This window comes from Varanus komodoensis, unplaced genomic scaffold (genome assembly GCF_004798865.1).
Source record: "Varanus komodoensis strain SLA01 unplaced genomic scaffold, ASM479886v1 scaffold23, whole genome shotgun sequence".
Lineage (NCBI taxonomy): Eukaryota > Metazoa > Chordata > Lepidosauria > Squamata > Varanidae > Varanus > Varanus komodoensis.
The window spans coordinates 13,786,618-13,803,092 of NW_025335627.1; the positions used below are offsets into that span (position 1 = coordinate 13,786,618).

The following is a 16,475-nucleotide window of genomic DNA, read 5'->3' on the forward strand; positions in this document are numbered from 1 at the left end:
TTAAGACTAAATGACATGTGATCAGGTAATCTGGATAAGCATCTTCTTTCACATCTTACCTTGACACTAAAGTCACTGTCTGAGGCACAATCCAGGTGCTCCTTCCAAATGAACCAAAGTAGGTGGCCTTTTCACTGGTGGCTCCCTTCCCAGAGAAGCTTGCCTGGCACCTATGGTATCATCATTCCTATGAAGACCTTTTATTTTCCTATGCATGTTAAGAACTCTTTTTGGGGCTTTTAGATCTTTATATGATTGTATTTTGTGGCTTGTTGTATTTTAGTTTTATGTGCTGCTGAATTTATTTTGGATTTATTTACAGTTTTTAATCATTCTTTCACCTTTGCATTTTATGTTTTCCAATTTACCAGTACACTGCCCAGAAACTCCACTTATTGTGCAGTTTAAAGTGCAAGCAAGTAAAAACATAAACCAACGACACTGTAGTTAGAAATAGTTGCTTAGTGAAAATACAGCTTGGAATCAAACAGACATGCACAAACTGGGATCAGAACAAACATGTACCGTATTTTTCGCTCTATAAGACACACCTGACCATAAGACGCATCTAGTTTTCAGAGGAGGGATCCATGGAAAGCTTCCTGATAATCACAGGCACATTCCCCATCACTTCCCCATGGACTTCATTAAAAGACGGGTTGCCATTTGAAAACACACACTGACCTGTGATTAACAGTTCTCACCTGCGCCGGAAGAGCGGGGCGGAACAGGGCGCGCTGAGTGCGTGCCGGCCAGGTGTGGTGCAGCCAGGCTGGCAGCATGCCGGCAGTGGTCTTCCGGGAGGCATGGCGGCGGCAGGTCTTCCCGGGAGGTGGGGGTGAGCAGTCCATCTCTCTGTGCGGCCGGCGGGTTAAAGCCCGCGGCTCCTCCTCCTCCACACCGCTCCCCCTGAGCGGCACAGCTCTCACCTGCGCCGGAGGGGGGGGCGGAGCAGGGCGCGCTGAGCGCGTGCCGGCCAGGCAGTGCCACGTGGTGCAGCCGGGCTGGCAGCGTGCCGGCGGTGGTCTTCCAGGTGACGTGGCGGTGGCAGGTCTTCCTGGGCGGTGGGGGTGAGCAGTCCATCTCTCCGTGCGGCTGGCGGGTTAAAGCCCGCGGCTCCTCCTCCGCAGCAGCAGGTCTTCCCGGGCGGTGGGAAGTATGGATTCAGTACGGTACACAGTTAAACCACTTAAGCACACACAAATTATTTGTAGTTAGGAAAGAAGTCAACACGTTGAGGGGAAAAAACTTAGATGAGGAAAAAGCAATAGATGACGCTAGTGGTAATAGTACAATTGTAGAAATTTAACATTATTCATACTTCACATTAGTGTTAAACCACCCAAACCCTCAGCTATTGAGCAGTATAGAAATATAATTGATGGTGACAGTAATAATAATGGACACACTCAAGAGGGTTGATCTGCTACCTCAAAAATACTAAAGGAGCTTGGGAAATTGTAAACACAAACTGTAGTGCAATGTGGATGACTATCAGCAACAAGTATTTTTGTTTTGTTGCCTCACTTGCAGAACTCCTTTCCCTTCCTTGGTACTCACTCTAATGCCAGGAAGCATGCAAAAGGTCTGTTTAGCCAGATATTTAGTAGCTTTACTGGACTTTGTTATATTGTTATATTGAATTTATTATAATATGTTCATTTAACTTCATTTTTGGTGAGATTTAGGTGCCTTTAGGTGAGATTCATTTTCGGTGAGATTTAGGTGCCTGAGGATCATGAGGAGCTGCTTTGTATCTAATCAAATTGTTTATCCCTCCAGGGAATTACTGTCTGCTGGGCTCCCCAGGCCTCAGGCAGAGTCTTTTCATGGTATCTTTTCCCTTGTCCTTTTTGATGCAGATACCAACAACTGAACCTGGAACCATCTATTTCATACAGGGCTAATGTTATAAATAGCAACAGCAGGAGCAGCAAAGCTTTTGTGGACTGCAGCTCATTTTGTCAACTGTCATTTCTTATTAATATATATCTACTAGCAGAGTTAAAGGAAAAGAAATATCCCAGTAAAATAGTATGACCACACAACTTTATGTTATTGCACCAAAAACTGCCTAATAAGGATTACATAAATGTTATTAAAATAACTAAAGCAAACAGTACATGATTACCAAAAATGCTTGAAAGGTTTCTGGGAATAACTTGTATGAAATCCAACAACTTACATGATACAAAGTAAAATAAAAACATAAGTTTCTCCAGGATTTTAAAACAAAATTTAATATATGAAGCACCCAGAGAAGGAAAACATTAAAATAAAAGAAAGGAGGAGAGGATTCTAACCTATCAACTTTTAAAAAAAATATAAAAAGCATGATGAAATAAAGTCAGAAGAGAAATTATCTTTTTGCCTTTAAAAAGCATACATTTTTCTGTTGTCCAGAGAATCATTTGAACCAAAGAAATGTGGTCCTTGGTTTTTACTACAAGAGTTAACATCCCATTCAACATTCTTAAGTCACTCCAAGCACACACTTTAACTATCTTCGAAAAACAAAATATGCCAATACAATCACAGCGTTGTAAACAACATTCCTGTGAATTCAAATTGCAATTATACATTCCTATAATGTCTTCAATCATAAAAGTGGGGTGGATTAGGGTTAGGGTGACTGGGGGGGCGGGGGGGATAGCACTCACTCTTTATAACTGCCAATCAACTGAATGACTATTTAATATGTAAAAGTGAAAGACTAGTAGTAATGCTATACACTACTGCTTGCATGGTTTTAAATGATACATTATGGTGTTTCAGAGAGAGATTAAGGCTCAAAAGCATAGTAATAATACTTGCTACTCAAAACCAGATTTTCACAATACACTCTTAATACCTAGCACTCATTATATGTGCACCAAGTTAATGCAACAAATTATTTTCTTGCAAGCCACTCTGCCTACGTTAAAAGCTGACAGATAGAGCATAGTGAGAAACATGAGCAGGAGCCCAAACAATTCCATTTGGGCTGGGCTGCTGAATTTGTATATTGTGAGTAGACCGGGAAATTCACAAAGCAGTTGAAATAAATCAATAGGAAACGGGAATAAACAATCTCATTAGGCTCACAGTCACATTTATATGAAGGCATATCAGTGCAGTATTTTCCAAAGACATCTTGGATTCAATCACTAAACAGTAAATAACAATCTCAAGCATCATCAAGACCATACATATATACAGTGGTACCTTGGCTCACGAACTTAATCTGTTCCAGGAGTCTGGTCCTGACCCAAACTGGTCGAGAGCCAAGTTAAATTTCCCCATAAGGGTCAATGTAAATAAGGTTAATCCGTTCTGTAACCATTTTTTAAATCAGAAAAATGTGAAGCAAAGTGACAACAACAAAGATCACGAGCATCTCCCCCCCCACACCCCAAGCACAAGCATGGCCATCTCCCTGCCCCCACACCCAGCACGACCAAGATCACGCCTGTCATCCCTGCACGTGCCTGTCATCCCTGTAAGCGCCCATCATCCCGGCATGCTGTGGGGTGGGAGGGAGAGACAGGTGTGATCGCGGGAGCACTGGGGGAGGGAGAGATGGGCACAAACCGTGAGCTGGGGGTGGGGAGATGGCTGTGATCGCAGTTCCATTCGTGCAGGGAAAGCATGCCTGATCAGAGGCACGCTCCTGCAGGAAAGACAGGCAAAATCTCGGCCATCTGCCCCGCGGCTCTGCTTTGCCGCTCCCATCGATCCTGCAGCAGTGCACCTCTGATCACGCATGCGTTCCCTACATGAAAGCAACTGTGATTGTGGCCATCTCCCCACTCGGGGGGACGGGGAGATGGCTGCAATCTTGGTCGCCACTCAAAGCGGTGTTTGCAACCCAAGTCAAAATTTTTCAGAAATTTTTGTTCGTGGCCTGATTTGTTTGTGAACCAAGGTGTTCATGAGCTGAGGTATCACTGTATAATCTTCACATATATAGAATTCCACAAAGTTTGTCTGGCAAGACCTGTTTTTCCGGAAGCTGTGTTGTATGGCCACCAACCTCCCTTCCCTATCTAGCATCACTAGATCTCTCGCTATTATGAGCCTTTCCATTGTTTTTCCTACAATGGACATAAGGCTAACCGGTCTATAATTCCCCATGTCCCTTCTACTACCCTTTTTGAAAATTGGGACCACTGACGCCACCCTCCAGTCCTCTGGAACTTCACCCGTTTGCCACGAGGCCTCAAAAATGGAGGCCAGCGGGCATGAGAGAACCCCTGCCAACTCTCAAAGTACTCTCAGGTATAATCCGTCAGGGCCTTGCACCTTTGTAACATCCAATGCCCTGAGGAGCCCCTCGACTTCTATGCCCCTAAGTCCCTGGCCTCATCTAATCTCCCATGTGGATCTCCCGCATCCTGCTTTGGACAGGGGAGACAAAATAATCATTTAGCATCTGTGCCTATTCCCTCACATCTGTCACTGGATCATCTTCCTCCTTATTAAGCGGTCCCACTACTTGTCTCCCCTTCCTCTTGCTATTTACATGTTGACAGAAGCCCTTTTTGTTGCTCCTGATATTCTTTGCAAGTCTCAGCTAATAATTAGCCTTACAAAGAATCCTTCTGCAACATGCCTCCTCCTCCCAGTATACCCTTTTGTCTATTTGGCCCAGTACCCATTTCCTACAGAGGTTCCTCTTGCATCTAATCCCTCTAACCACCTCCTTTCGCATCCATGGTGGCACTCTCCTCCGCCTCCCCACCTTACTGACTAGAGGTATTGCCAAGGCTTGTGCCTCCCAAAACCTCCCTTTTGAGTGCCATCCACACCTCCTGAACTCCCTTGCCTTCCAGTAACCTATGCCAGGAGACCTTTCCCAGTCTGGCCTTCAATTGGCCAAAGTTGGCCCTCTTGAAGTCCTAGCTTCTAGTTCTCAAGCTACTGCATGCCCCCATTCTCCTGATCTCAAAGCAAAGGATGGAGTGATCACTCGCATCCAGAGCTCCCCTAATCTGTTCCCCATCTATCAGTTCCTCCCTGTTGGTCAAGACCCAGTCAAGGACATCCCACCCCCCATCACCTCTCAGACCGTCTGTGTGAAAAACCCTCCCTCTATAGCATGTAGGAAGTGGCGTGACATGGCAGTCACCACTGAGTGAGTCTCCTAAGAGGAGATGGAAATCTCCCATAATTATTGTGTCCCTCCCCCAAGATATCCTTAGAATCTGATCTGTCAGGACATTGTCCAGGGTCTCAAGCTGACCTGGAGGGCGATAACATATCCCCAGTGTCAGGTCCCTCTCCCTGTCAAAACCCCTTAGTTTCACCCAGACTTCCTCTACCAGATACCCATCTGTGCTGAATTCTATCTCACTGCTTCCTATCCCTTCCCTGACATATAAAGCCATACCCCCACCTCTCTATCCCTTCCTGTCCTTTCTAAAAAGGTGATACTCCTCTGTGTTTACATTCCAGTCTTGCCTTTCATCCCACCAAGTTTCCATGATCCCCACCATGTCACTCCCTCCTATTCCCAGGAGAGCTTCAAGCTCTTCCTGCTCATTACCCATGCTCCTAGCATTGGTGTATATGCACCTCAGCTCCTTCTCACAGCTTCCTTTCTTTGGAATTCCCAGCCTCCTACTTCCTCCCATCTTTCCTGATACCGTCCCCCTCTTCATAGGAGTCCTGCCTGCCACTGCAGTTCCTCTAACACCCTGGTCCCATAACCCTGACCCTCTCCCCTCACTTCTCCAATCAGGTAACATATATGGTACTTACATATACACTCACACATTCTATATTTTAGGATATGTTCTAAACATTCATATGTTTCATATACAGAATGCAAAACAATATTATGAACAGTCAACTTTATATATATATATATATATATATATATATATATATATATATATATATGCATGCGCATGCATGCATGCATGCATGCATGTTACAGCTGACAGAGATTATCAGTTCTGTTGCGGAGCTAGGTTTTTCAAGGTCAAAGTGCCAGGACTTTCTGATTAGCAGGAATTATGACATCCTTGGCCACTGCCACCCAAAACTCCTGTTATCTTTGAGCTTTTGCTGCAATGCTCATAATAGCTGAGGGAAAATGAATTTTCCCAGTGAAAATATATATTGTTGTAAACTATCCCTAATGTAACACAAAATATTTTAGAGTGACTTGGTACTGAATAGGCAGTTAAGACCTACTAGCTTTGCAAAAGACCTGCTTCTGAGGGAGGAAAAAGTGCTAGAATTTGTTGTGTTTGAGATTAAGTATTTCTCCGTGGTGGTGGGAATACAAAAATGCTGGAGAGGAAAGAGGGAGGGAGAGATCTGCTTACAACACTTTTTACATATCACAACAACCAACCCTGGCAATAAGCTATGGCAGGTTGGTTATTTCCCAAATAGTCCACATTATCCCAACATCAGGCTCACCATGGTTTCTTCATTACCGCCCCACCCTCGCTGGTCCTCCTCCTGGGATCCCAGCTGACCCCTCACAGAATGCACTTTACAAAGACTTTACAGCCAGTTTTTGCAACCCCCATTTTGACAGCCCTGACAAGCTATTGACTTCTGGTCCCAGTTATTTGCCCAGCAGTTACATTTTGCAGAAGCTGCAGATTCTGAACAGTTTCAAGGGCAGCCTCAAGTACAGCACATTGGAGTAACATAGTTTAGAGATTACTAGAACATAGATCACTGAAAGCAGGCTTTCCCTGTCTAGATAGAGACATAGCTGGGCCACCAGCCAGAGGTGGTAGAGGGCACTCCATGCAAGTGGGCATCAAGTGACAAAGATGGCTCAAGAGGACTACTTCACCCAAGCTACAAACCCCTTCCTTCAAGAGGAGTGCAACTTCATCCAGAAAAGGTTGAATAACCTCCATCTGGTCAGAGGAATTACCCACTAATAGCCTATCAGTCTTGTCTGGACCCCCACCTCACTTGCTGAAGAAATAGAGTTGTGTGTGATCAGCATACTGATGACAATGTGTTTCAGGTCTCCAGATGTCGCCACTCAGCAGCTTCATGTACATGTTAAATAATACAGAAGAAAAGACTTGAGCCGAGTAATCATATTTTGGAATTGCTGTTTATGTTGGGTTTCAGTAAGGATGAAGTTTTGCGTCACACAAGCGGACTGCATGTAAGTTTAACTTCTGCATAGATATGCAGTTCAATATTTGTGGCGGGCAGATCAACTTCATTATTAGTCTTTTAAAGTTCACCATATCTCTTAAGTGTCAATATGCATTGATATCAGTGATAAGTGATCTAATCTGAACATATCCAAATCATATATTTAATTCTATATAGTAGAATGTTTAATGACTGGAGCCATATATCTAGGTTATTACCTTCAGGAACGTAAAAGCACAAAGACACAGAGCTATACAGAAATAGCAGATCAGTGACTACTCTTACTCAGATTTGCTGTTCTTGAGAAACGTCTTTCTCTTTAATTTGTCCCTTTTTAGTAGAATGTGTTAAGTACCAAGTAGCAGCAATCTTGAATATTGTTGTGCATTTTATGATGTGTCTATGGCAAAGCACAATACAAAGTTCAAGAGTCCCGATACTCTGTAATATTTCAAAGCAATATACTTTTGAAAACAATCTTTGTTTTGCTTATAAACTATGTCTTCTGGTACCATAATGATTTTATATAGAGATATTGAAGAGGATGACCTTCAATTTTTTTTATTTGAAACTTCCTTTAACATCACAAATGCCATGTAACTTATTACTCATTCACAACTGCCACGAATTGTCATAGCATGAAAAAGACAGATATGTTATTACAGTTTCCATCAATAATGGATAACCCAATGCCACCATAACAGCTGTGGTAACTAACATTGTTTGCAAAAGAAAGAAGTCACACATGAAACAGAAGAACAGAATACCGTATTCGTGCTTCTTCTCATGCTACAATGAAATCTCTGAATATTAATGTTTATTGTTTGATCTCATCTGCTATGGAACCATGCTCAACAGGCTCGATCAGTTGAGTGTTGAGAGCACTCATTCATGCAGGAACATTTTCAGAAGGTGACATGGGGGTTCATCATGAGCTCCATCATATTTTTCCATGCCTTTTAATATGCAGTCCCTGCAAAGATCATCTAGGGATTTGGAGTGTGGTGTCATCAGGATCATCTGATAAGCTAACGTTGGCCAATTCTGGACTAGAACAGTCTGGCCACAGTGTTCCATGCTTTGGTAATTTCCATCTTATAAATGGGGCTGCCACTGAAGGCAACTTGGACACTTCAAGTTGTGCAGAATTCAGCTGCCAACACTTTAACTGGGGCAGGAAGATTTGTTCATATTACTCAATGTTTAAAAGAGGTGTACTAGTTGCCAGTTCACTTCCTGCTGGTATTTCTTCCCAAACCAATTTATCCATGTCTTATGACTTCCTCCTAAGGTCATGTTCCAATTGCTTTCCTTACAGGAGACATGCTATGTAACTACAAAACAAATGGCTTTTTCAGTGGTGGAGCCCCAGCTTTGGAATCCCATTTTTATAAGAAGGGATGGGAGGCTATTTTAGAAGATTTCTAGCATCATTTTAAAATACCTTAATTTACCCAGGAATTTTAAATCCACATAAATTAATATTTGTTTCTTCAGTTTTTTTGCTACCTCTTGTTATGTTCCTACAATAACAGAATCTTAACATCTGAATTTGAAGAATGTTGCTGTAAAATGTTTTATATAAAAGTAGATTAAAAAATAAATGGATCAAGTGAAGGTTACTTTAAGTCAACACCCAGTCCCTTGTTAAATTCACAATGACTGTTGAAAACAAAGACTGACATTTTCAAGTTTACTCAAGGAAAAAAATGTAATAAAATGGCTAAGCGCAACTCCCTTTGCCACACTTAGAAACATAGAGAGTCAGAAGGGGCCTCCCGGGCCATCTAGTCTGACCTCCAGCACCAGCCAGCTCTGCTCACGACATGCCCACCATGTGGACGTCCAGCCTATCCTTGAACACCCGCACCGATGGGGCCTCAACCACCTCCCGTGGAAGCCCATTCCACACCCTCGGGGTCCTGACTGTCAGGAAGTGCTTCCTGGGATCCAAATGAAACATTGGCTCCCTGAGCTTTGCTCCGTTGGAGCGCGTCCTGCCATCCTCTGCAGGGGAGAACAGGTCTCTACCCATCTCCATGTGACATCCCCTCACATACCTGTATGTCGCCAACAGATCCCCTCTGAGTCTCCTCCAGGCTGAAAAGACCCAGTTCCCTCAGTCTCGCCTCATACGGCATCCCCTGCAAACCGGCCACCAACCTTGTGGCCCTACGCTGCACTGACTCCAACCTGGCTATATCCTTTCTGTAATGAGGGGCCCAAAACTGAACACAATTATACTTAAGTAATTAAAAATAGCTATTATGACTCTGGGAATGGAACAGCATTTAAATGGCAATGTGAAAAAATCATTTTAAATTATGCTTTAAATTATTAATTACATTTTTCAAACTCCCTATCATAATGTTAAAATTCAGTATCATTTAAGGATTGGAAAGTGTGAGAACACACACAAGTATAACCAAGATGCGAAGCTTCTGAACTTAAAACATTAAAGGACTTATTCAAAGTATATGTTTTTTATTCCAGCAACTGATCAGCACCTAAATACTTGGTAACAGAGTAACACAGTGTTAAATCAGTTGTGAGGAAACAGCTATTAACTTATTTGAAAGCATACCTGGAAATGAGCAGGGGAGGCTGGCTGAAGCCTGATGATGTAGGCATTTTTGGGGAAAAAAACAGACACCAGTGCATTGTCAGTGACACTGCCTTCCAGTATGTTTCCTGGCCCAACTAGATAGAAGTGGCATATCTGAAAGATTACTTCTAGGGTTACAGAGAAACTTAGGCTTGAAGGCTTTATGTGCATCAGTAGTTTTTGTTTTACGGCTTATTTGCATCACCTGGCACTGTCTAAAGCATGGGTCCTCAAACTACAGCCCACAGGCCGGATCCGGCCCGCCATGCTGATTTATCTGGCCCGCCTCAGAACTTTTGGACTCACTTGGAGAAAACAATTTCCGAGCGAGTCCAAAAGCTCTGAGCCAGTCCAGGCATACTTGGTGCGAAGATGGCCGCAATCGCGGGCGTGCTTGTGCAGGGAAGAATGGGTGTGATCGTGGTCATGCTTGGGGGTGGGTGAGATGGCTGCGATCACGCCCGCCTTCCCTGCATGAGCATGACCGCAATCACACCCATCTTCCCTGCATGATAGTGCGGGGGGGGGGGGGGTGATGGCCGCGATTGCAGGTGCGCTTGTACAGGGAAGGCAGGCACAATCGTGGTCATGCTTGGTATGGGCGGTCATGTCCATCTCCCCCCCACCAGCATGATTGCAGACATTATAGCTATGTTCCTTGAATATGGACATGCTCTTCCCCACCTCCTCTTGGGCTTCTGCTGCAGCCCAAGCGAGTAGAGCAAACATTTTTTAATTTTTAACTATTTTTAATGTGCAGTGTGCATAGGAATTTTTTCATATTTTTTTCAAACTATAGTCTGCCCCTCCAACAGTCTGAGGGACAGTGAACTGGCCCCCTGTTTAAAAAGTTAGCGGACCCCTGGTCTAAAGCATCAACATTCTTCTAAGAAAGGTAGCAAGAGTTTGAAATCTCCCAGGAATGGGAATGCCCTTCATGATAGCAAGGTGGCTCATTGCTAATTGTATCTTCTATCAATTAAAACAAGCTGCACAAATGGATATTTTTGATAAATGCAAATGCCTCCCTTGCTATCAAATCTCCACTCCTTTCAAACCTATATACAGGCCAATATAGATGGCATCCTGAGGCATACTAACCTCAAAATAAATCCAGTTAAACTGCCATCTGGGCAACCTCATGCATGTATTCTATCTATGTCTACCAAACTATATCTTGGAAGCATGACTTTGGTAATGCTGAATCAGCAAGTTTTAATTCTTTCGAGTACACAGGAACCCTTGGAGGTTCCTTTCATTTTCTGGAGTCAGGCTATTGAGTTCTTCTTTCTACAGCATCCTGAGTTCAGACCCAAGGTTACTGATCCCTTTGTACTCTATGTTTTGAAATCTCTGACAATCATCAAGCTCAGGCACCCAGTACTTGTTCTTGCTTAGGGATGGAGAAGAAATTAAGGTCAGTTCAGAATGCTGACTCAGATGTAATTTGTGACTGAAGCCTGTACATTTCTGAACTTGTAATGTGATTCAGACAAACAAAAATTGTGTTAGAAAAATGTATACATTTGGGAAAAGTGCAGAACTAATCAAGTGCAATATTAAAATGAGTGCACACAGATTTTTGTCAATGGGAGAAAACTGCACAGAAAAAGTGTACATATGCACACATTTCCATACAATGGAAAAAAAAGTCTTCAACCTGATACAGACTTAACTTGGAATTGACTCAGAGTCCAGTAGTTTATCATTTGGTTAATGGGGAATGAGCCTCTATGTTGAGGTTGAGGGAGCTGAATAAAGTACGACCACCTTCCTACCCATGCCTTTAAGTCCCTCATTTGTCTACTTCGCCCAATACTCTTGCTACTCTGTCAATTGCCCTCTGAGTAGGTAGGATCCAAGGAAAATCCTTGTTTGAGGATACTATTTAAACAAGCAAATTGTTATTAGTCCCTAAGCCTAAATCTTGTTCCATCAACATTACTGTCAATTACCGAACACCATTACTATGTCCAGCAAAGGAAGTTGCATATATCATCCTCTTGATTGTTTCTGGCAATGTGGAACGGGATGGCACTGAAATGTGACAATATTGCAAGTATTATACCCATCCTTGCCTTAGCATGTCACATAGGGATTAATAGGTCAGCATTAACTCCATTTACAAAACCTTTTCCTCTTCTTTGCAGGTATTGGTAATTTGGTAATCCCGCTAGGGAAGAACTTGAAAATGGAAAGACAAGACAAAAGCAAAGCAATGAGAAAAAGCACCTAATTCATTAGCCAAATACTGATTAGTGCTCTGAATTGTAGCAATCCTCTGTGGAAAGTTGCAAACATCAATTACAGGCCAGAGATCAAATGCAGTTCCTTTCCATACCTCAACTGAGAGCTAGATCCTTTTCATTTTAAAGAAAAGGGGGGCAATATTGGAGAGTAACTTGTGTTTTCCAAATCCTATTTCCCATCATCTACCTCCCATAGAGTCCTTTCAACAGCAACAACAAATGCCTCTTCACAGTTTAAAGCACCACAGGAACTGCAAATTAGTTTCAGATGAAACACTTCCTCCAAGGTCATTTTCCCTTCTTTCATACAATTTCATAGAGTCCTATTTTAATCTTTTCTTTCACAGCATATAAAATTCACTACATTGTTATGATAAAGCAAGCAACATCTAGCAAAGGTTAACTATTCTCCATGTTAGCTAAAAATAAAATAGCACAATTAAGCAATTTAAGCAAATGTAAAAGATTCCCCTACCAGCTTACTGCCAGATCATGTACTTTCAAGGTGTTGCTCAGCCTATACACTCCAGACTTCAATGGGCGCACACATTCTTTTGCACGAGCAAGGTAAGGATTCACTTGAATGTCTTCAGGAAATTCTGAATCCTAGAAGAAAAGCAAGCCAATTTCGAATTAACTGGCAGCATTTAAACTAGGTTTATCAAACTGTTACCAACATTTTCACCTTGTCCATCTTCAGTATTCCATTTACTAGAATTAATAGAAGCTGTTCAGATGTTATTTCTGCTCTGAAAGTTTGTCAGATTCCTAAATACAGCCCTAAAAGACAGCTTTTTAATTTCATTTTCTTTTTTTCTTTTTTTACTGTTCTATAGGAAAAAGCCCCACACCATACCTTTAAAGAAATTGGGGACAGTAAAAACCTGGAACATTGAAATTTTTAAAATGTTTCAGTACACACATATGTGTGTGTGTGAGTATGGATCTTTTACAGTGTATTCATATATATGTAAATACAGTGTATTCATATAAAAATACATATGTATATATGTGGATGTCAATAAGTGCATGTATATGTATATGTATATGCATATGTTATTTTATTTATTTATTTATTTATTTATTTAGAGTTTTTGTATGCCATCCCATCGCTTAATGCCTTGGGACGGCTTACATAAATAAACATAGTACAAAAATACAGATTATACAAATTAAAAACCCAATTCATTCCAGTTGCAAATTAAAACCTATAGTTAATATTAAACGTTATTAAAATATTGTTTAAATAAAAAGGTCTTAGCCTTGTACTAAAAAAACAAATAACGACAGCGCCAGGCGGACCTCTCTGGGGAGCGCATTCCATAGATGGGGCACCACCACAGAGAAAGCCCTCCTCCGGGTACTTTGCCTCCTGATGTCTTTCACAGAGGGCTCCCGGAGGAAACAGAAATGAAACAGAACATATTACCATAATTAAAAACAATTATGGATAAACTTCAACAAAGGTACTTCCAATATCCATTTGTAGATTATGCCTATTTATTTATTTATTCGATTTATATCCTGCCTTTTTCCTACAAAGGGCTCAAGGCAGCTTACATCATTCTCCTCCTCCATCTTATCCCCACAACAACAACTCTGTGAGGTAGGTTGGGCTGAGAGTCTGTGACTGGCCCAAAGTCACCCAGATGGCTCCATGGCCGAGCGGGGACTAGAACCTGGATCGCCTGAGTCCCAATCCCATGCTCTTAACCACTACGCCACACTGGCTCTCTAAAGAGCGCCTATTCAAAAATCAAGACATTCATTCAGTCCTCCATCCATTGTGTTTTTGCAGGTGGCTATGCATCCTTCAAACGTTACACTATAAGCATTTTAGCTGTCAAGAGGGTGCAGGAAATCCATTTACACTGACCTAACATTAAATTTCAAGAGATGAGAATAAGTAATTGGGAAGAACATTTATATCCTTGAATATGAAAGAACTTTCCATCACATAAAGGTAAAGGGTTCCCCTTGATGTTAAGTCCAGTCATGTCTGACTCTAGGGGGCGGTGCTCATCTCCATTTCCTAGCCGAGGGAGCCAGCGTTTGTCTGCAGACACTCTCCGTGGTTATGTGCATGACTAAATAGTGAAGTGCACGGAATGCTGTTACCTTACCACCAAAGTGGTACCTTTTAATCTACTTGCATTTGCATGCTTTCGAACTGCAAGGTTGGCAGGAGCTGGGACAGAGCAATGGGAACTCACCCTGTTGGGCAGATTCTAAATGGCAACCTTTCAATCAACCAGCCCAGTAGCACAGCAGTTTAAACCACTGCGCCACCTGCATCCCATCCATCACATAAAGTTATCCAAATTATTACTTCTTCCTTAAAGGAAGCTACCATTGGGCATTGCCAAAACACATGAAGAATAAAAGCATTAGCCATCTTGCATATCCGTCATCCAGTATACTTGAAACACCATTTTTTGCTGAATTAAGTGTAGTCTAAGATTCACAACTCCCTGAAAAATTGATAGTAATGAAGTATGCCTTCAACTGGGCAAGCCTGGGTGCTCAAATTCATTACCCCATTCTTGCTTAAAACCCTATATACCATATTTATTAACCTATAATAGATATTTATAGACATGAATTGCACAGCAATGTAAGTGTTCAGTCTCCGTTAATAGTTCCAATAACACAAGCAATGCAGAAGTTGTAAAAACAGCAGGACCAAACTTGGATTCTAACAAATGTTTCATTACATACACTACCATGCAGTCATAGCTTCTATGTAGTAGTCACAGCAGAAAATGGCAGAAAATTATAATCAAGAATGACAAGCCTCGAAAGAAAAAAAAATGAGACTATCCATCTAAGCCTGCCAAACAATTTCTTCCCAATTTTTGATTCCAGATTTCTCCATAAGGTAAAGTTGCATATAAAAATACATCAAACTGCAATTGACATGAAAATATATGCCACAGGTCTCTAGCTCTTGCAACTGGAAGAGGTAAGTATTATATGGGAAATATTTCCAGAGTTTAATGTTCTATAAATTCTGGTGGGATTCTATGCTATCACAAATATCCTTGAAAAGGATGTCACTTTCAGTCAGAGAGGATGGATTCAGACTCCCTCACCTTTCTTTAATACCATCAGGCCTATCTGTAGACTTGTACTAGATTTAGATCTTTTCTGCTCAGATTAGATTCCTTTCCCTGGTCAGTTTTGTCACCTTCATTTCTGAATCCTGTTCCTGAGTGGATTGCATTCTTCTTTTGTTAACCTCCCAAAGACAGTTTATCTCCTACTACTGATCTTCCTCTGCTTTGAAGAGCCATGCAAAAAACCAAAGCCCCAAGAAAATATGATTCACTATGCAATGTTTTGCATTTACAGTGAAATGTCTACAGTGGTGAATCCCAGCATTTCCATGGGTGACGTGTGTAAACTATAGAACCCCTGACATAGGAAACATAGAAAACAGAGCAAGTCAGAAGGGGTCTCCCGGGCCACCTAATCTGACCTCCGGCACCAGCCGGCTTCTCTCTGTTAAGTCTGTAACTGTTCCTCACAGACTATCTGGACAATATCTGTCAGCAAAAGAAAACTGTAGCTCTAACAGAATCCAGCTGCCTGTGCAAAATCTACAAAGAGGACCAGAAAAAAAGGCAGGTAATCCTAATCCTACCTCTGCTGACACCTAGAATTATCAGTCTTCACTGCAGCATAAGTGCAACAATCAGCAAATGACAAGAAAAAAAATAAGTCTGGCCATCCCCATTTATTTTTTTTTAACAATTAATGAGGTTTCTCTTCCGAACTCCAATACAAACTCCCCCATAGCTGTATAGAACTTCTATGCTTTACCCTTGCATCTATATAAAAATGCAGGACTCCAGCCTGGACCCAAGTACCAAATAAGTTTTGTTTTGAGAACTGGCAATCCCAACTGTAACATCCTTAATTAAGAAGTGACTATGAGGAAGCAATGTATGCACAGGAATCTCAAAGACTGAGGGGTTTTCCTGCAAGTGATATATTGCTCTTCAGCAGGACAAAGAGAGCTCCATCTTTCTCATGTAGGCTACAATTTATGCAAAAGCACAAGCATCACAGTTATAATATAATCTTTATTAGTGCTCGGTGAGCAGCACTGGCTTCCAGTGCATTTCTAGCCTCAGTTAAAAGCACTAGTATTAGCAATTAAAGCCCTTAACAGCTTGAGGGCAAGCTGCCTAAGGGACTGCATCTTCCTGTATATACCTGCACCGCCCTTTATTGGAGGCCGTCACCAGATTCATGAGGTGAAGTAGATGCCTGCTGCACAGAGAATGTTTTCAGTGATTGTGCCCCGATTATGGAATTATGGAGAGGTTAACCTATCTCCTGTGTTCGGCTCTTATCACCACCAGACCTTTCAAGTTATGTTTCATGTATATTTTGAGTTAGGAACTAAGTGTTATTCCTCAGCTGGGTTTTAGTGCTGCTTGCTATTTCAACTACTATGTACTGGTCCCGTGCCAATTTCTGTGTCCATTTTTTATATTTTG

The 16,475-nt window shown here is 41.9% G+C and overlaps 1 protein-coding gene across 2 annotated transcripts in view; it reads right to left on the reverse strand.

Annotated features, from left to right (window-relative positions):
- Nucleotides 1-16,475, reverse strand: part of SPAG16 (sperm associated antigen 16) — a 584,427-nt gene that overhangs the window by 462,274 nt on the left and 105,678 nt on the right. For both annotated transcript variants that reach the window (XM_044432017.1, XM_044432016.1), the window contains exon 9: nucleotides 12,446-12,576. In XM_044432017.1, the coding sequence (XP_044287952.1) occupies nucleotides 12,446-12,576 (131 nt within the window). The remainder of the gene's footprint in view (nucleotides 1-12,445; nucleotides 12,577-16,475) is intronic.